The 21,344-nt window shown below is 35.3% G+C and overlaps 2 protein-coding genes across 2 annotated transcripts; one reads left to right on the forward strand and one right to left on the reverse strand.

Moving 5' to 3' along the window:
• Positions 1–292: 292 nt before the first annotated feature.
• Positions 293–8,488, forward strand: LOC131601584 (mitochondrial import inner membrane translocase subunit TIM44-2). Its single transcript, XM_058873437.1, has 14 exons — positions 293–555; positions 639–733; positions 3,299–3,382; positions 3,523–3,598; positions 3,977–4,021; positions 4,096–4,500; positions 4,582–4,650; positions 4,798–4,862; positions 5,938–6,006; positions 6,096–6,168; positions 7,609–7,713; positions 7,849–7,920; positions 8,031–8,093; positions 8,239–8,488. Exons 1-14 carry the CDS (start codon positions 481–483, stop codon positions 8,368–8,370), a joined length of 1,428 nt encoding a protein of 475 aa, XP_058729420.1. The 5' UTR covers positions 293–480; the 3' UTR covers positions 8,371–8,488.
• A 737-nt stretch (positions 8,489–9,225) lies between these two features.
• On the reverse strand, positions 9,226–12,400 carry LOC131601585 (uncharacterized). The gene is made up of 5 exons (XM_058873438.1): positions 12,182–12,400; positions 11,934–12,075; positions 10,593–10,819; positions 9,831–10,088; positions 9,226–9,686 (listed from the first exon to the last, which is right to left on the reverse strand). The coding sequence occupies exons 1-5, from the start codon at positions 12,383–12,385 to the stop codon at positions 9,381–9,383; spliced, it is 1,137 nt and encodes a 378-aa protein (XP_058729421.1). The 5' UTR covers positions 12,386–12,400; the 3' UTR covers positions 9,226–9,380.
• Between the last annotated feature and the right edge of the window lie 8,944 nt (positions 12,401–21,344).

Genomic DNA, 21,344 nt, shown 5'->3' on the forward strand with positions numbered 1-21,344 from the left:
ATGCGAGGTTATTACAAAAGTGCATCTCCATATTAATTTCTTGTAAGAAAGAAAAGCGCGACTCATTTATACATGATTTTGATGTAAATAATTGCGTCCAAAAATATATTTTTAAATTTTTAGGTTGAATCTCGAATTTTCATAGCGTAGTTCTCCACCACTTAGGGTGGGAGAAGTAATTAGAAAAAAAAAAGGCCAGAGGAGTATGGGTCGTCAGTAACCCTAGCCCAAACCATAAAGAACACAAAAAACAAGAAAAAAAATAAAATAAAAATATATCTCAATGCGAGTCTCGCTCGTATAATTTGCAGCAGCAGCTGCACCACCGTTAGAATCCTCTCTCCTTTCTTCTTCTTCAAGAACTAACCACTTCAATATACACACACCCAACAGTACCTAACAGTAACAACAAATTCATACACATAGAGAGAAAATAGAGAGAGAAACTAGAGAGAGAAACGGTTATTCGAAACTCCAAACATGGCTACAAGGAAGCTGATTCGCGATTTCTTACTTTCACAACGATCACAACGATCTCTTATTCTTCCGCACCAAGTTCATATTCTGTTCCTCTTTTGATTTTTCTTGAATTTAATTTTCATTTTCTCCATTTTTATTGATTTTTGGTTATATGATAGGTTGTGAAGACGAGGCTGTTTTGGAATTCGTATGATAGGCGTGGATACAGTGTCTTCAATGAGTTCTCTAAGAAGGTTAAAGATGAAACTGTTAGGTATTACTTTCACTCTATCAACTTTTTTTTTTTTAATTTCATTTTCAGATTGTTATGAAATTACTCTAGATTCTTATCTATGAAGCATAATCACCCCGAACATGACACCGAATAATTTGAAAAAATAGTAAATTAAACATAGTCACAAGTGATTAAGTTATTAGAGGTGTTGGTGCTATATAGATTCTTATAGCTAGGTTTAAGAATCAGATTAAGTGATTAACTCATGTGACTTTGGTAAATTTTAAATTTTATAAGTTATGAAGTTGTACTTAGGTTTTTATAGCTAGGTTAGTAAATTGTATGAACTTGCTTTAAAATTTCAAATGAACTTATTAACCGGGCATGTGGAGGATTGCTATGAAATGCATAAAGTGTTGGGTTTATACCTATTGAGGGACAATATTGTCAATTGTGGATCACAAAAAATAGCACTTTGTTCAAACTCTGCTACGTTAAAGGGCTATAGAAATGGTGTACTAAATGGTGTATTACGTAACAGTAACGATTTGTTCAAGTTCTGCTATACAACAACACTATAGTTGCTATTTGACAATACTAACATAAGCACTTTTTTCCCCTTTGCTTTGACATATCTATACCCATTGACAACGAAAATGTCTACACCTTTTATATAAAAAGTCAGAAACTAATATTCTTTTAAAAGTAGTATAATCATATTTTCACGAGACGTTTGAGAAGTTCCTGCTTATGTACATTTTCCTTACATACATCTTCATCTATAGTTTTCTTTATTTCCCTTTTTCATTCTTCTAAATTTTTTACATTTGCAGTGCGGTGTCTAAGTGTCTGTATCGTATTTGGTGTTTGTGCTTCATAGGTTAAATTTCACTAATTAAGTAAGTCTCTTAAGATATCTAGCTTTAGAGATTTAGTTTTTTATTAAATGGCTTTGGACATTTAGTTAGGTACAATGTATCTTGTTTGTGCTGCCTATGTGATGACATAGAAGATGTATTGAGTGGGAATGCTCATATAACATGGCTTCTACCTCAGGATTCAACTTCGTGTGGCCGTTGCAACTATCAACATATTAAATTCTTACCCAATTTTCAGAACTCTTGATTCATTCATAAAATTGGTTAAGAATAATTTATCATGTTGAGTTTGCAAGGGCAGGGTAATTTACCAATATGAGCTGTGATAGGTTATGTTTTAACACATGCTAGTGTTTTTGACATAATCTAGTAGTTAATGTCTTATCTCTAATAATGTTAAAATGACTACATATGTATTTTGAAATACATTGAATTTGAAACATGTCCCTGTTCATAATCTACGTAACGTAGCCATTGGGATTTATAACTTTTCACTATAGAACACTAAGAGCTGCATAACATGATTCAAGACTGATGACTCCTTTACAGTAACCATACCTTAATCTATTAGTTAAAGGGGGCAAACACACTCCACAAAAAAAAGGTCTGAATAGATGATAGAGTTTAGAGAGCATACATCTATACTTAAAGAGATTCTCGTATCTAACATGGCAAGAATCTCAGTAAACCAGAAATAAAATCCTAGTTTTTAAAAATTAATCACAACTCTCGGTTCATTCAGAAAATTGAGCTTTTTGTGGGATAATCACAGTCATATTTTGAGTACCATAGTTTGTAGGTTCAAGCAGCAAAATTCAGAAAATTCTATGTAAACATCAACTTGTATTTAATGGTAAGCGGTTATTCTTGATAACTTGGAAACACTAAATAGAATCAAGACATCCAACTCAAAACCGAACCAATAAAAATATCAAGTTTTGGTGTAGAAGGTCTTTTATGATCTCACTTATGTTCTCTCACTAGTTTTGATCCCGTGGTACATTCTTTAGAGGTTCTATTGGTGGCAATCACATAAATAGCGGTATATTCAATATCTTCTATGCAACCGCGTTATAGCGCCACTATAAAATTTAGGTGTGGTGTAGATGATAGGTGATGGTTATTGGGAAAAAAGAGAAATAAAAGTACATGCTTGAGATATTTTCTGTACTAAAACAATTTTGATTTTGAATATTCACAATAGGAAATGAAACTGTTCCCTTATTCTTAGGTGGGGTAGCAGCTATAGTAGAAAAGGTAGTGGGAAATAAGCGTAGGTTGTTTGAGCATGTAGAGAGAAGACTTGTAGATTCTGTTGTAAGGAGAGTAGATCAGATGGAGAGGAGTCAAACGACTAGAGGAGTAGAGGCAGAGGAAAACGTAAAAAAACTCTTAGAGAAACTATTACGAACGATTTCTAGATTAACGAATTGGATAAAAACATGATTTTGGATAGAACATTATGGCGTAATTTGATCCATGTAGTCGACCCCACTTAGTGGGATAAAGCTTGGTTGTTGTAGGTTGTTGTTGTATTCTTATTTATCATTTAATTTGTTCTATCTACTTTCTCCGCAATGTTTATTAGGACAATAGGGATGTTACATGTATACAGGGAAACCCTTTAATTGAGTTATGAGACTAGCTAGGTATTTAAATTTCCTTCCTGAAACAAATAAAGGAGTAGATCTAACCTTTATTTGGTTCTTGTTGTTGGTGGTTGCAGAACCCCAGAATTCCAACAATCTGTGAAGGAGCTGAAGGAAAAAGCAGAAGAACTGAAAGGGGTAAAAGAAGGTCTGAAAGAAAAGTAAGTTTTGTTTTGTTGTGACCATAATGTAACATAAATTTTTTAAAGTTATTCATTAATAGGCTGAGACATACCATTGTATGTCAAGGCTAGCTCGACACTTAAAAGGAGTGCCTGAGATGATTGACTGGCGAATGCAGAACAAAGCAGACATTTGAGCAGCTGTACAAACAAGCAGACGGCGTGTGGACAGAAGCTGAAGCTGCTGCAAAAAAGGTATAATGAAAATGAGAACTATATAATCTCAAGATAATTCATGTTTCAAGTCATAAAATTAAATGATGAAAGAAAAGTGGCTGGTAACACATGATTCAGGTCCATTCACAGATATTTGTTTCTACTGGGTTAAGTTTTGTATCAAAATGAGATATTTTATATACATTGTAAGATACTAGTAACACATGTATACCTTTGGTTGGAACTTATTTATGAAACTGTTTGTTTGTGTGGCTAAAGCTTTTGATTCTTCTATATTGCCTTGTTATTGAACTTTTGGTTGGGTACTCGGTATCCTGTAGTCTATTGTGCATAACTTGACATGTGCATAACTTGACACGTTTCGTGGGATTTGATTAGTAATTATACTTTTTGCAGGTTTCTTACAATGTTAAAGAGAAAATTTCAGCTGCAACTGAAAAGGTCTGATTTACAAATCTTCCAGCAAAACATGATCCACAATTGACGGCTTACTGATATTACTCATTTTAAATTAGGTGAAGGAAACTCCTGGGATAGGAAAGCAGGACTCTTCAGAATCAACTGATTCTTCAACCAAACATGACGCCGATGCAAAGCAAGGAAGTCAGACATCACACGAGGAAGAGAAAAACCAGCAATTTACGTCTGATAATGCTTCAGAGTCATTGTTTGGCAAATTTAAGTCAACCTTTTCGTCACCAAATGTTTCCACTTCCTTTCAAAAGTTAAAGGATGCAAAAATTGTGGACATAACCAAGAAAGGTTATGGCATTCTAAAGGAGGAATTAAGTAGTAACCCAACTAAGAGACGGCATGTTCGATCTACTTTTAGTGGAGAAACAAGCACAAAAACTGATCTTGTTGTTACGCCCTCTACCCAATCTGGATGGAGTAAGAAGTTTGATGAGATCAAGGATAAGGTAACTGTGTTGCAATTATTTCGTCATTGGATTGCCTACAATATCTTTCCATTAAGATATCTTCTCTATCTTTTCATTTAGGTGAAAAGCTTTCCTGCATTCAAGCGATTCATTAAGTATACTGACCCTGTGAAGACAAAGAGCCAGGAGGTATGCTCTACTCCCGAGGTTTTGATTCAAATGTAACAATTCTTTTTCTCTATCCGTGATCGTGGATAGAGAAAATTAATTATTTCACGTGACTTCCGAATCACTTTTTATTGGCTTGGTATTTTACATGTCTTGTGAAATTGGCAGATAGTAGAGGATTTGCGGGAAAGATATGACACAAGTGACAACCCTATTATTCACAAAATACAGGAGTAAGTCTCTCAGTTTCTCTTATTCTTAGAATTACCATGTGATTGATGATTGTAAATATGGTTAGTGCAATATTTGTCTGGTTATAATCTAAATTTCTGTAACTTATGATGCAAATTACAGTATTAATCTTTAAAACCCGCTTACTCCAAAAGTTTCTTGAGTATCAGTTTCATACTCATATCTAGTATTGATCGATAATCGTATGAAGATTCTATTTATGTATCCTTGAGTATCCTCCATTTTTTTTTTTTAATTTTTAAAGAAATTATTGATTGACAATACATTTGGGATTTGTGAAGCACTGATAGAGACACAACCCTGACACCAGTAATAATTTGAGAATATGAAATGATTGGATGTAACCGCACCTATTGGTGTCGTGTTAGTGTCTGTGTTGCACATGTTGGACTCCATACATGCCTTCAATATGAAGTGTTGGTGCTTCATAGATTGGGGTACATATTGTCAGTACTCTAAGATATAACTACAAAAACTTGGCTTCTAGTTGTGTGTCCATCCTTATTCTTCATTATGTTGTGTGTGGATTGGTGTACCGACACCTTGTACATTAGAGATGATGTACACAATCCACTTGATGGGGTGGTGGATTTCTTGAATTGGTAGACATGTTATCTCTTGATGAAAGCTACACTTTCTAGATAATGTGAATATGATAGATGGAAATGATACCTTAAGCACGAGAAAGTTAATTTGAAGCAATTGGATTGAGTCAATACTTTTTGTGACATTCTAACTTTAGTCATGGAAAACAATACATTTGTAGCATGTTTACAAGGAAAAGAAGATATTTTGATGTAGGAAAGAGAAAGATATGTGTTTGTTTTTCTGTTATGATTGCAAGTATCTTTTTGTAAATTGTGATTGTCATCTACTATATTGTTATTATATATTAATATATATATATCAATGTAACCTCTTAAATATTACATTTATGCAAAGCATGTATATTTTTTATTCAATCGTATCAACATACCTAGGCCGTATTTGTATCATACTAGTGTGATATTTAGTATATGGCTTCATAGGCGCTGATTCACCATACTTCTTTTACAGCATCAACGATACCATGTTTCAAGAGACTGATGCTGCACTTTCATTTAAAGAAATACGTCAACGGGATCCGTAGGTTCTGATTCTTTTCTTTGTTTTAACATTTCAATATTATTTTACTTGCTAACACCATTTTCTTTCATTTTGATCCCACGAGTCAGTTCTTTTTCCTTAACGGAGTTTGTGGGAGAAGTTCAGGAGGCAATAAAACCAGTGCTTAATGCTTACATCAAGGTTAGTGATATAGGACTCTGAGTAGGAATAGAAAAATTGAATTATATTGATACTTAAGTTAACTCAACCAGAGAAATAATCAGTGTTACGGAGTAGTTTTAATGAAAACTTAAATGAAAAAATATAGGATATGCACTTTATTTTATAGATGCATCTGAACCTTTATTTTCCAAATCAGGTTTATAAAGGGTGTAAAAAATGTACCCAAAAAGTATAGCACATCCCAGTTTTGTTGATCCATGGTAGTCACACTTTGTAAGAATAATAATTGATTCTCTGGTCTGTGCAAACTGAATTTTCTGCATATCATGTACGACCTCCAGTGTTGAATTGCCAATGCCACAACCATAAATTCTTTCTGGCATGCAGATTTAGCTGAATTGACTCCAGTGTTTTATCAAATAGCGGTCATAGCAGATATACGTGGTGGTTTTTGGGCTCACGGCAATGATAAATACCGGCTGATGTTGCTGGTTTTTCTGCCATAATCATGGTGGGATTTTGGCTCTCCGCCATGGACCGCAATCGACAATACTGATTGACTCCAAGTGTGATAAACCCCTGCCCTTGATAATTTTTCTGTAATTGATCTCGTTAAACCCTAAAATCCCCATACCGTTAATATTTTTTGGCAACACCACACCTTTTAAATTGTTAGGCACGGGCAATTGGAGCACACTCTTGACTTTATTGAGATCTATTGCCACCTTTGATGTTATATGTCCTAAATACTTCAGGACCAGCTATTGGACAATTGGTTATGTAATTAGCTCCAACGCCTCTGCCAAATGCAGTAAATGTATGTTTCAGTCTAAGACTATACACCAAAATATCGGCAAAGAAGGTTAACTCAAATATCATCAACGTGGCTCTTAAAAACTACTTTCATTAGAGCTTGAAGGTAGTGGGTGCATTCATTAACCCAAATGATGTTATAAAATACACAAAGTCCTAAAGTGTTCTAACTTAATTTTGTTTTATGAATATCCTCTCTTCTGACTAGTACTTGATAATTGCCCGTTTTAGGGTCTAGTTAAGAGAAAATTGAGCTCCATACAATTCATCCAATTACGCATCTATCCATGCTCTTAGTGAGTAATACCGTAGATTGCATCGCCCTAAATCTTAAACTCTAAATCCTTAAGAGGATAAAATGGATGCTGGTTAGATGTGAGGTCCATTAGAGCATTAAATGATATTTTAAGGATTTACATTTGATAGATTTTAAAGAGTCCAATGGAAGTCATCAGTTGGTTATGGAGAAGTTTGTTAATGATGTGAGTGTTATTAAAAATGCTACCTATGTCACTTGATAAATGCAAAACCTGATATCAAGGGATAAAGATAAAGCAGTAAGAATAAGTTTTGCATTAAATTTATTTGTTGTTTGTTCCGATGCATCTATGATTTATGAATTGGCTTTTACTTATAAACATACAGGGAGATGTTGAAACACTGAAGAAGTACTGCAGCCCTCAGCTGATCGAACGTTGTAAAGCAGAGCATAGTGCTTATAAAAGTCATGGTATCTTCTTTGATAACAAGGTGGGATTATAATTTATGTTTTCAATCCTACCAAGATTCTATTGTGATGAACGAGATACACACGCACGCACACACAATTTATTTGTATGTATCTATTATGATGTTTGATTTTAACATTGAACTGTCCATATACAGATCCTGCATATTGCCGACGTGGATGTAAGAGAAACCAAGATGTTGGAATCATCTCCGGTCATTATTGTAGTGGTATTGCAAATTATTACTTTCAGAAGTTTCATTGCTAGCATGCAAAATTCATTCTTATGCGGTAGAAGAAGAAAAACTTATCCTAATGATTTTGTTCAATGAATTTTCAGTTTCAAACACAGCAAATCTATTGTGTACGAGATAAGGACGGGGCAATAACAGAAGGAGGCAAGGTGAGTGCTGTGTTTTTTACTATTCATATTTTTATTTTACATTGTAAACAAAATCAGAATCTGTGAACTTAAGATTAACCTTTTGTCATCTTTTCCCATAATCTTGATGTAATTTGGATCCACTATGTTATTTTTTTTTTACTAGGATACAATCCACACTGTATTCTATCTATGGGCGTTGCAACAAATGGACCGAGAAGATCACGGAGAGGATGCGATTTATCTAATGTGGAGACTAAGAGAGATGCAGCAGCAAGGGATACAAGCTCTCATCTAGTTTTTCACTTCCTGCCCCTTTTTTCAGGGATTTGTATAATTGAGCATTTGCTACATATATATGGATTTCATTTCTTGGCGCTAATTTTCCATAATCAGCTGATACACCCTTTTTTAAATTATTATTTTTTGCTGATGATGTCAAAAAAATAACATGCCCAGTGTATTCTTTTATGTATTAGATGAGCTAGCTTGATGCATGGTTAAAATTTAAATTACTTTCTAGCTTTGTGCTAGAAGTGGCAAATTGTTAATAGAGCACAAGTTCTTTATTTATAATAATAAAAACTCTTATCCAATCATGGGGTGTTTTTTCACCATAAGGTCTATGTTTTATCTGTATGTGAACTTCCAAATGTGATGGTTCCTACTTAAAAATATTTTAGAATACATTATTCCTAATATATTATTGATTAAGCAATTGTCTTAATAATTTTTTAGCATAACACATGGATGAAGATATTTCTGGATAGTATTGAAATTGAGAAAGTTTTATCACTCCCTAACAAGGATTTAGATTTATATAAATTGGATTAATTCTGATAATCTTAATAAAATTTTATTTGAAGAATTTAAAGTCATTTGTTTTTAATTTTTGAATCAAAATGATATTTTAAAATATAATTATATGAATATACTTATCGTATTTTTTAATGTATGCACACTTTCCAATAATATAAACTATTTTTGTTACTATTAACTATTGTGAGAATTTTATTTTTAATATAAACTTGTTACTATTAACATATGAAGTATGAAGTTATTCTAGGAACAAAAGAAAGACATAGGTTTGAATGGTTGAATATCATGACTAGATAACAGAAGTATGGTAATTATTTAGGCACAGAAACTGATGTTGAGCAAAATAGTCCCTTTTATTTATCAAAATAAAACAGTTTCTTTCAGTAAGTACCCAACAAGGTGGTAAAATGTTTAATACCAACACACAACACATAGCCTTATGGGATCAACACAACACACAGCCTTATGGGATCAACACAACACACAGCCTTATGGGATCAACACAACAGATCCAGAGGTTTTCCTATTCTCCAAGTCTTCATGTGCTTTTGCTGCCTCAGACAATGGATAAGTATGATTAACTCTCACCTTCAACACACCTGAAGTAACATTAGCAAACAGCTCACCAGCAGCCTCCAATAGCTCGTCGCGAGTGACAACGTATTGAAATAAGGAAGGCCTTGTTAAGAACAGAGCTTTGGCAGCCAAGGCAGACAATGGAACTGGATCAGGTGAACCCGATGACTGTCCGAAACTGACCATGTAGCCTCTAAGCTTCAACGATGCCAGAGATCCCTGTACATATCATAGAATATCATCGACAGCTCGATCTGAATAAACAACTAAGCACTACTAGTATAAACGTTTTTCAGATACATCATAGAATAAGCACTACTAGAATAAACGTTTATCAGATACATCATAGAATAAGCAGACTACCTCAAAGGTATCCTTTCCCACGGAATCGTAGACGACTTCAACTCCAGCGCCCGATGTAATTTCATTGACGCGTGCCACAAAATCCTCTTCTTTATAGATTATAACATGATGGCAGCCATCCTCCTTGGCTTGAGCTGCTTTCTCCTTAGTGGATACAGTTCCTATAACAGTTGCACCAAGTGCATTTGCCCACTGGCACAATAGGGATCCAACTCCTCCAGCTGCGGCATGGACAAGAATTGTGTGACCGGGTTCAACCTGCAAACCGAAAAGCAAAAGGGTAACAAAAATACTTATAACAATCTATATTAGTATGCTAATATAAATAAAAGCAAAAAGGCTTCCTTCCAATATGATTCTTAAAATTTGGACTATGTTCAACTCAATCCTACAAAACGGGATATCTCCCACTTTCCGGTTAAATCTCACCTAATTTGAGATTCTTAACGCATGTCTATCGCGTCCGAGACTGGATATATGGAATGTCATCCTAGGGAACCGATAGCAGATAGCCCAACGAATCTTAAATAGACTCTAATACCATTTTAAAATTTGAGATAGGTCTAACTCAATCCTACAAATCAGTCTTGTAAAGTGTGAGATGCATCTTAAAATTTGAGTTGGTCGTATCGTAACTCAATCCTACGAAACCGGTTTGTAAGCTGAGGAATATCTCCCAGTTATAAACTCAATTTCAGACTACATCTTATCCAATGTAGGACTATTAATCATGATCATAAAAAATAATTTATTGTAACCAACCTTGAAGCAACGGCGGAGCAAAAATTGAGCTGTCATGCCTTTCAGCAAGACAGATGCTGCAACAGCTGGTTCAATGGAGGAAGGGATAGGGATTACTTTGTTTGCAGGAAGAATCTGCTCTTCAGCATACGAGCCCATTGGTTGACCGGTGTAACCGACAAGATCTCCAACCTGTATACCAGTGCGTCCGGCACCCACAGCTGTCACAATGCCAACAGCCTCCATACCTGCCACATTAAATCGAAATGTTATGAAGTTCATCACCAATGGATGTGCTCAACTGTATATTAAGACCATGTTTGGATAAACTTCTTAACAAGCACTCAGGAAAATAAATAAATACTACAAGAATATTACTTCCCCCGTCTCAACTTATTTAGAAGTTCTCCAATTTAACATCTTCAAAACACCTATAAACTTAAAAAGAGATACTAATAAAAGTTAATAAAAAACCAGCCAAAATTGTTGTTTCACAAAACCGGGATCACATTTCCTAATCTCTAATGATGATCCACTCAATAAAGTTTTCATATTATCAATTCTTTTTCATAATTCTACCTCAAATAGTTTATTGAAATAAGCTGAAAATAAGTGTGTTTGGTTTCACCTTTGGAGCACCCAAAATTGATTCAGGATGTATAGAATTGATTTTAACATATTTGGTTACTCTCGAGTAAAATTGATTATGCTTTCCTAAATTGATTCTACTTGAAACTATGATATGTAGCTTTTGAGTCTAAACGTGATTTTTACACTGAAATTTACTTTTCCACGCACTTTTGCAATAATTTACTCGAACATAAATCACTCTACTAGCCAGAATCAATTCTACAAAAACAATTCATTCAAAATCAATTTTCTTCATCTCGGAACCACGCTAAGTGTATGTTTGGTTTAGCTTTTGGAAGAGCCAAAAGCAATTCTAGAGGTGTATAATTGATTTTGTGATGGTTTTGAAGTGTTGGTTCTTCTAAAGTAAAATTGATTTCACCTCCTGAATTAATTCTACTTGAAACTAAAACTTGTAGCTTATTAGTCTGAATGTGATTTTTACATTGAAATTTTATTCTACTCACTTTTACAGTAATTTAACCAAACATAAATCATAAATCACTTTACCTTCAACTCACTCTTAACCATAATCAAATTGAAAAAAATCAATTCGCTCAAAATCAATTCTCATCACCACAAACTCAAACACACGCTAAGATAAATTCAAATCGCGGCGGTTCAACGAGATTCTAGAAATCCAAACAAAAGATCAACTCAAATAAGCTATAAATAAGCCATTCCAATCACACTCAACATAAACAACACAATTTGTTAGAAAAATGATTAAACCTGGAGTAAAGGGAAAAGAAGGAGCCTTATAAACCCCTTGACGAAAATAAACATCAATGAAATTAACACCAACAGCTTTATTCTTAACACGAACTTCTCCTTCTTTAGGTTCTCCAATTTCAACATCCTCCCATTTCAAAACCTGTATTCAAATCACGTGATCATCATCCTGTCAATTCAAGTCACGTGCGAGCAAGAAACAAAACCAAATAGAAGAAAAAAATAAACATCAGAATTCATTCATTCACCTGAGGACCACCAAGTTCGTGAACTCGAATAGCTTTCACCATTTCTGAGGATGATGATGAAAAGGCCTTTGTGATGAGTGATGATTTTAGGGTGAGTTTTGATGGAGGTGAGAAGAAAGAGGAAGAAGGGGTTGTTGTTGGTGGTGTTGTTGGTATAAGTAGTAGAGAGTGACGAAGAAGGTTTTGGTATTTGAACAATGACATTTTGTTTTTCTCTTAATTTTGACTTTTTTGGGTTATAGATGTAAAATGTACAAGGTTAGCTAGTGACAAATTTATTAACTTTACTTTAAATAAAAGATATTGTAGATTTAAAATAGACAATTTCTTAATTCACCCTATGGTTGAACTATATCTTTGAAAATTTTAAATTGTTTTTTTTTGGAGATATACTCTGAACGAACTTCAATGAGTTTTAGAAAAATTGATTCGAATCTGTATCTCTGAAAACACTCAAAGGTGTTTCGAATATGTATATTTGAAAGCGTGGTTGTACATAATGGTTGGCTGAAACATAATTGTTTTTGACTTTTTTTAAAAAGAATCAATGTCGGTTTCATCTGTAATTTGGTTAAACCGTTAATAAACACGCAAACGGGAAACAATTAAACAAACACAATGAAGGTAGGTAATATTGTTCTGATATAGCAAAATATAATACAAATGTTGTTCAGAAAGTACGAAATGTAAAATTAATACATCGACAATTAAAAAAAGAAGGGCATAGCCTACTGCGTATGCCTTATCGTAACCCCTGATTCCTCTTCTGCCTCATGTATTCCGTAGCACTCGATGTCTCCCTAACCATCCTTTCGATGATGGCCACCGCTTCAGGACTGTCTCTCTCAATCACACCTAAGTCTAAAGCTTCTTGCCCAAACAACTATATACGCTGACAAATCGGCAAGACATCAGTGATATGGTCATCCTGGGCCTGTTGGTTCTCCAAGATCTCCTCATGAGCTGGCATAGGTGGACGACCAAGAGCGTCTAGTGACATGATAAGATGCGATACTCTGTAAAACCATGTCATGTATCCCTCCACACAATGCCAACAACCTGATGCTGGCATCATCCGGTACTCCTCTGCCACCATATGATGCTCCCAATCCTGAAAGATGCCATCGAGATCGCGAGCGATAATGGTGTCAGGAGTAGCCTGAAAGGGAGGCATGAGGATGGTCTGCACATAGCCAAACTGTCGCATGCATCGATCAAGAAAGTACTTGACCATAATGTTACTCCCACATACCAGCCACATTGAGTATAATGAGGTGGGGTCGAAGGGAACCATCTCCCTGTGATCCTCGTAAGGCATCCAACTGATGTCATCGTGAACGCTCTGGTCAAGATACACCCGAAACGGTGGCACAACATTATTCCCTCTTTGGAAAAGGTACATGGCAGCCTGCGGTAACCCTTCACGATAATCCTCATCAAAGCAGAAATCATGAATGTGGTGGAAGTGGGAAATGTTCCATCCCTGAAAAACAAATAAGAACTATGTAAGAACAAAATATTAAAATCAAATTAAAATTAATAGTTAGAATGAAAAGTATCGTCAGCAGTGTGCAAGAGCCCGTCAACTGCCTTGTCCTTCAGTTAGAAGCTTCATTGAGCTTTTGGTATAAGTATACCAAACAGCCGCCTCCCCCAGTTCCATTTGCTAACTGTATTCAAATCAAAGAAGTACTGGAGGTATGCAACATCCACGTAGGTTGCACTTTTGTCCACAAAAATGGACGTGCCAACCAAGAACATGAAGTAACACGGCAAAGCACAAGCATGGTGGTACTGAACAAAAAAATCAATGCCCTCGCTCGCGTATGCTTTTATCGCATTCAGGTGCTCTTCATATAGTTCCTCCAGGAAGGAGAACATGGCATGAGCTCCATTAGTTGAGGTACACTGGTTAAAAGTTTGTTTTGGTTGAGCTTCCAAATATTTGAACATCTATTCAATCGCATCGTTATGATTGATCCGAGAGTGATTAAGTAACCTCCCTCTAATAGGAAGGTGTAGAAGGCATGCGACATCATCTAATGTGATCTTCATCTCCCCAACAGGAAAAAAAGAAAGTTGAGGTTTCCTTGTGCCATCTCTCGCAAAAAGCCCTTTGCATGTCGTGGATGATAGTCCCATAACCGGAACAACATAGTCCGATAAGTCCGGAGCCAAGGATGGCCTCCCTGAACCAATCCTCCCGGGGATGAATAAGATCAAATATTTTCTATGCGTGGTTCACGGACTTTAGGGCTAGCCTTTCTTGTAAAAATAAAAATTAAGTTCAATGTTAGTCGTTAACATATTTATGTGTGAAACATTGGATGAAAATTGTAAACAAAAATACATCTCCTGGCCAAACACGCAGAGCGGTATGGGTGTTGTAGTATATCAAAAGGGAAGTGTCATAGGGCCCTCACAGGTACTCCTGGACATACCTCTCGGCAGCCTGCCTCATTGCTGCACGTAGTTGTGCAGCTTGCGTATCAGGAGCAGTCTATGCTTGAACATGTTCCTCCTCGGGTTCCTGCTCATTATCCCCGTGATCCTGACGAATCCCCGAGACCTTTCTAGACTACTCAGCTCTCTCACACCGAGCGGATACTGTTTGGCTTGGCCTGCCAAGTCTCAGTCTAGGGTTCTCAGCCATAATCCTAAAAAAATAACATTAATTAAAAAACACTCAAGCAATGAAACAATGAAACAAATATGAAAAAAAACTCAGGCAACATTTCGGATTGGCATATCCGAAAATTCCTCAGAGGGGATTTCAGATATGCACATCCGAACACCCCTACGAACAACCATGGATGAACAGGCGTCCGTTCTTGTCCTAAATGCCCCAATAAACTTTAAATAATGATCCAAACAATCATATTTTCCAAATTAAACTTCTATCTAATGATTTTAAATGATAATAAACTACCTATTACATACATGCAATGTACAAGAAATGATTTGGAGAAACTTACTCAAAATTGGAGCTTTTGGAAACTTGTTGAAATGAGTAGAAGAAACATTTGCTTCAGTAACACTTACTCCGTCAAAGTATCAGAAAAACTTGCTTCAATAACTTGCACAAAATGAAGGATTCAGAGATTTTGTGAATGAAATAGAAAAAGTTAAAAGAACATGAAGTATGAGGGGTTATGTCTGTGTCAAATACATACTTAAAACATGTTCGAATATGCATCTCCGAAAACTATCAAAAGCAATACCGCTTGAGCCAAGGGAGTCATATCTTCACGCTTATACCTTATCGGCTCTTGGCTGTTGTTCAACTCCACCTGTTTTCCCAGTTTAAAGATAACACGAGAAATTACCTCTTGGTCTTGATGAGTTCTACGTGCTAGAGAGAACTCATCACTTGTTTAGTTTAGAAATGCTGGATCCCAAGGGTGCCCTAACACCTCACTGATAGCACGACATGAGAAGTCAATTTCTTTACCTCGCACAAAAGTCTTGTAAGTACACAGCTCCTCCTCCGGCTGAAGAGCATTAGCATAGAACTCTCGGACAATCTCAAAGTTGATGCAATCAACCGGAGTGAGCAAATGACCCCACATCTTAGCATTGAAGATGTTAGCAATATCTCCATAAGTACCATGCATGTCAATGACAAACTTCCTTTTAGCAAGAATCTTCTTCTTCTCCAACATGGGCATACGATCTTGGTGGTTTGCACTTCTGAACCGTAACTCATCAAAAGCTCTAGGTGGAGGATTCGAGCTACCGGCCTCAGTTGCATTCTTTTGTGACTTAGTGATTGTGACTTTACGTGTCTATAAATCTGATAAGTGCAAGTGCACAGTCGTGTCGTATAGTTTTAAAAGATATCGAATCCACAGGGACTATGAATCGATCTACCATTATCTAAGGTTACTATGTAAAGCTAAGGCTACTAATACTTGGGTTGTTTCTAACGGGAAAATTAAAATATTAATTCTAAGGATATAATAATAAACGCATATCAGTATGTATTTTGTCTAACTTAGGTGATTCGAATGTCCATTGGCTATGGTTCTTATTTAATTAAAAATCTCTATTAACTATGTCGTTTAAAAGGGCTCCTCTCAAACTCTTGCTCTGTTGATTTAGACTACTATCCTAACTCGTAATGTACGCTCCGCCTTCCCATTAGATTTAGAAAAGCTTTCTGAAAACATCATATTTAATAAAATGCTCGCTTCATGAAGACGTTACATACTTAAATCTCCTAGTCTCAAACTCTCGCTCTGTTGACTCGGATCATGCTAGTATTTCCTAACGTACGCTCTCGCTGTCCCGCGTCGGGTTTAAAAACACTTTTTGAAAATAAATAAATTCTAATTAGTTTTAATACGCTTTCGCCATCCTTAAAACTAATGTTCTATGTCTACTATCCAGTTAAAGATCTCAAACTCTCGCTCTATTGATTTTAACCTTTATCAGTCCTAAAGTCTCAAACTCTCGCTCTGTTGATTTTAGAACTTTAGCAAATTAAATTAGATATAAAACCAGAAACAAGTGATATTTAACAAAACATATTTAAGCCAACTTATTTCGGATCCCTACGGTTAACTTACTCTACATACCGATATCTCAATTAAATTAGCCAGACATATTGATACGGTTAAACATGCATAAATTGGTTCGGTTCATAATAATAGGAATATTAGTAGGCATACAATATATCATGCAATAATAATTAAAGCAGTAAATAGAAACCTGAATAATAAAATCTGAATTAATTAAACTTGAAATCTTCGAGTACTTGAACTTCCACCACATATCGGTTGGATCGTTCTTCAGAAAATTATTCGGCGTAAAATAGTAAAGCAAGGAATAGAAAAAAAACTAAATCTAACGTAAGGTTAGATTTATTGAAAGTCCACAACAATTTCCGGTGTAGAAATTGTTGTGAGAAAATAATAACGGGGAATTAAATTGCGAAGAAAATAATGTAATCAGAAAAAATTGGCAGAGTTTCGTTGCAGAAATTCGGACCATTTTCAAGTACTTTGCCTCTGGTATTTATAGGAATAGGTTTGCAAAGTACTCTCCACTTTCAGTCTTTCACGTTCCTCCTTTTTCTCCTTAAAGCGCGCGTCCACGTGAACAGAAAAGAGTCATTGGTTGAAAAGGGACTTGAGACGTGCGTCTCAAGTGACTATAATCTAGGAGACGGACGTCTCCTCTTGAGTGGGTCACGTTATGTGGCAAGGGGAGTGGGAAACGGACGTCTCCACTCCTTTACTTGGTCTTTCTCCATATTTCAAGCCCAAGACGGGCGTCTTCTTCCTTGAGTGAGCCACGTGCTCACTCTTTTGGGCTGGGCCAGCTGTTCTTTGCACCTCCATCCTTTACTAATGCTTCACCTCCATCTTTTACTTGTATTTTAAATTGATTATTCTCTATTTCTTCTTCTTTTGACAAATAGTTTTCAACACGAACATAATACCTGAAACATCGAAAATACTCGCATAATACCATAATAAAACAATATAATTAAATGAAAATGCTAATAATATTTATGGAATTTAAGCTAAATATATGATATAAATTCGTGTTATCAAACTCCCCTATACTTGAACCTTTGCTTGTCCTCAAGCAAATAATCAGATTAAAACAGGCGGATAATGAAAATTAAATGCAGGTTCGCCACATCGTTCGGGTTGTACTTAGCCACGAAGTATTTTTGTTGGAAACCTATGAGATAAATCTCAACAAGAAGATTACAGTAGCGACACTAAACAACTCCCAGTATGCATACCAATCCGAATCATGCTATTATAGCTCAACCTTATTCTTGTCGTTTTATTTTACCCGTTTCATTCGCGCGCAATCACATTAAGCCCATTATCTTTACACGCACATAGCAGAGTAGCCGATTAGTGACTATGATCCTTAAGTTATGAGTTCTGGCACAATTATGTGGTATACTCCTTTAACGCTCAATTGTGGATTGTGGGGAATCGAACCATGGTCCTTCCTACCAAGTTCAGTACTAGATATCTTCTGAACCAACCAACAATGAGTTTATTGAATATTTCAGATTTGTAACCGTTGGGTTAAATGATCGTGTGAGGATCAAATTACTTAGTTGGTACATTTCCATTGGCAGTTAAGCATACAAAAATTTTTATTAAGTGGATCATACACTTATATTCATCGACTCTTTGCATAGTTTGTGTTTAAGACGGTGTCGACTGCTAGATAAACTAATAAGGTTTACTTCAAAAACTAAAGTCTATGGTTTCTATATAATGGTTACTCAAATTGGTGACGCATACTTGGGGGATTTAGAGTGTCGAGATGTGTCATACCTCAAAATTTGTCCACCTCATTTCATCTTCAATGACTCAAGGCTCAAGGGTTTACTCAAGGCATTCTCCTAAGAAAATGGATGGGTCAAGGTCTCCAATGGATTTCATATGGTTTATTAGGGTTCAAGGTATTTCCATGTCAAAAGGAAAGCTTCAATTCCAAGGATAGCTCATTAAACTGCTCAGATAATCCACAGGCGACTAGTTTGACCTAAAAGTCAACTATGGTCAAAGTATGGTCAAAACTCCTGATTTTTGATTAACAACAATATTATGAAGTATCATTCATCATTTGATCAAAGGTTGATCATGATTCATCAAGGGAAAGCTTCAAAATCAACAAAGGGTATAGTTACTAAATTAGGGTTTTGGTCTAAAAAGTCAACTGTACTTTGACCAAACATAACTTTCACATGGAACATCATAAATTTCTCACTCATACCTATTTGAAGGAAATTTGATTCTCTACAACTTTGTCTTTCACATGCCAAGGCCATAAATGCTTCATTTGGGAGATATGGTACAAAAGATTATAGGTCCTTTTCAAAAGTCAACCAAAAGCAGTTTTTTGTCAAAGGGCATATCGTCAAGATAAAATCCTCAAGTGAAAAATGTGTTCCAAAGTGGCTTGTAGAGGACATTTTTAGGTTTCCAAAAAGTCCTATAACTCTTCCATATCATAAAAATTGAGGGAGATATGCCTTGTCAAAGTTGGGCAATTTTGGAGGAAAAATGTGAAATAAAAGGGGTTTAAATTGGAGTTTCTTACAAATGGGCCTAACTTTTTAAGGTTTAATCTTGGTCCACAATTTATCCAAGCTATCAAAATCATTTTCCACGAATTATAGTATTTTTATTTGATTTTATATGATTTTTATTCATTTAAATAATGAGTTAAAGTTATATAAATCAAAGAAAAATCAAATATTTGATTATGGGAATAATAATGGCCAATTCCAATCAGCATTTATACCATATTGCAATACAATTTTCGTGCATAAGTGATTGGAAGAATATTGGTGCAAGATTGATCAAAAATAGAAAGTTTAATAAATCAAACTTTACAAATCTTCAAGATTGGATTCAAAGGACTTTTGGACTATTGTTTTAACCTAATTCACTCCTCTATAAGTAGTGAATACATGGCATAGGATTAGGGGACGAAAATCTGGGCAGAGAAGAGCATAATCAAGAACACAAAACCTCATCAAAATTCAAGATTCGGTTTTGGAGAATTAAGCAGTTGCAAGAAGATCTAAGGATTGCAAAACGTTCCTTGAAGGATTCTGAAGGTGTCAGGATCATTGCGCTGCATCAACACCCCCAAATAACCTCCATTAAGGCCACAGTAAGTCTCTTCAAACTTGGGATCGATTGCTTGGTTCATACCATATCAACGTGTTTTGATTGCATATTATGCTATGTTTTGATGTTGTGAATGTTTCTGGGTTGATTAATTGAAGCTTATGTGGTTAAAACTTGAATCACCATTGTTGGCCGAGCTAGGGTTCATAAGTTTAGAATTGGGGCTTTGCGCTAGGGGTAAAATTGGAGGGATTTAATTGCATATTCAGGTTCGTAAGGCTTGGACGAAAAGATTGGGGGGGGGGGTCGCGAAATATTTATTTATGCGTATGTGATATTCGTTGTGAACAGGCTAACTTGCTACGAAAAATGTCCCTAGCAAAACCGTAGCTAAAAGTTGCAGGGTTTTGTGAGTTTTGTGGGGAAGACGATGAGGTGTCTCCACACCATTGGGCTATTTGAATTTGCGCGCCTGTTTTTGGGTTAGCTGGCAATGATTGTATATTGTTTTTGTTTTCCATGCTGTAAATGACTAAGTGAGTTGGTTGGAGTGGTGAGGCGCGTGTTTAGTAATCCCAGGGTCCAGGGTTTGATCCCTGGCCCTTTCAATATTTTTTTACAAAAATTTCTCTTGTCATCCCGTGCGTACACAATCCTATGGCGCACTATACTCCCTCAGATCTGACCATAGAATCCTCAATTCCTTTAAATCCAACGCCCTAGGTTTGATGTCCATAACATGAGCCTTCAGCTTAACCACACTGAATCAAATTCTCTAATTCTTATTTTATTTTAATTATTTAACTATAATTATATAATTAATTTTTTAATCTTTATTTATATTCATAATCTGATTTTTTTAATCAAATTAAAATATAATAAACATTAAAATTTAATTTATTATTCATTTCGATTAAATTTATTGATTGCGATGGGTAATAATCGATTATCTAATTGTTTAATTAATTAAATTCAAATAGGGTTTATTTTTGCTAAAAGGTTTTAACCATTCTATTGGTTACGATGATTAGCATTTTCTTTTCTATCAATTCGTTACTATTTTTAATCAAATCTATTGATTATGAGGGGTAACGATAAATTAATAATTTAATTTTAAAATACATTCAATTTGCTAATAGTGATAATCGAATCTATCGATTAGAATAGTTAACAATTCCTATTTATCTGTTAATTATAGTGATCAAACCTATTGATCATTGCGATTAATAGAACAAATTAAAATCAGGGTTGTACGCCAAATTTAAAACACTCTTTCATCTTCAAACTACGTATTTTCATAACTTCGATAAGGCAATTCAAAATGCCTTCATACATTCATAATCAATTCTAAGGCGTATAACCCTGCCCCGAACTACGTAGACTCTGATCCTCCATAAGGAGATACGTAGGCACTTGGCAACAAGGCGAGTCCCCTTCCCCAAAACTTCAATCAGGTTTTAAAATCTCACTTTTCACCCTATTCATTTCCTTAGCTATAAACCTTTAATATTTTTAACCACAAACCTTTGCCTTAGACGAAACCTTAGGAA

Source organism: Vicia villosa, linkage group LG5, assembly GCF_029867415.1.
Source record: "Vicia villosa cultivar HV-30 ecotype Madison, WI linkage group LG5, Vvil1.0, whole genome shotgun sequence".
Lineage (NCBI taxonomy): Eukaryota > Viridiplantae > Streptophyta > Magnoliopsida > Fabales > Fabaceae > Vicia > Vicia villosa.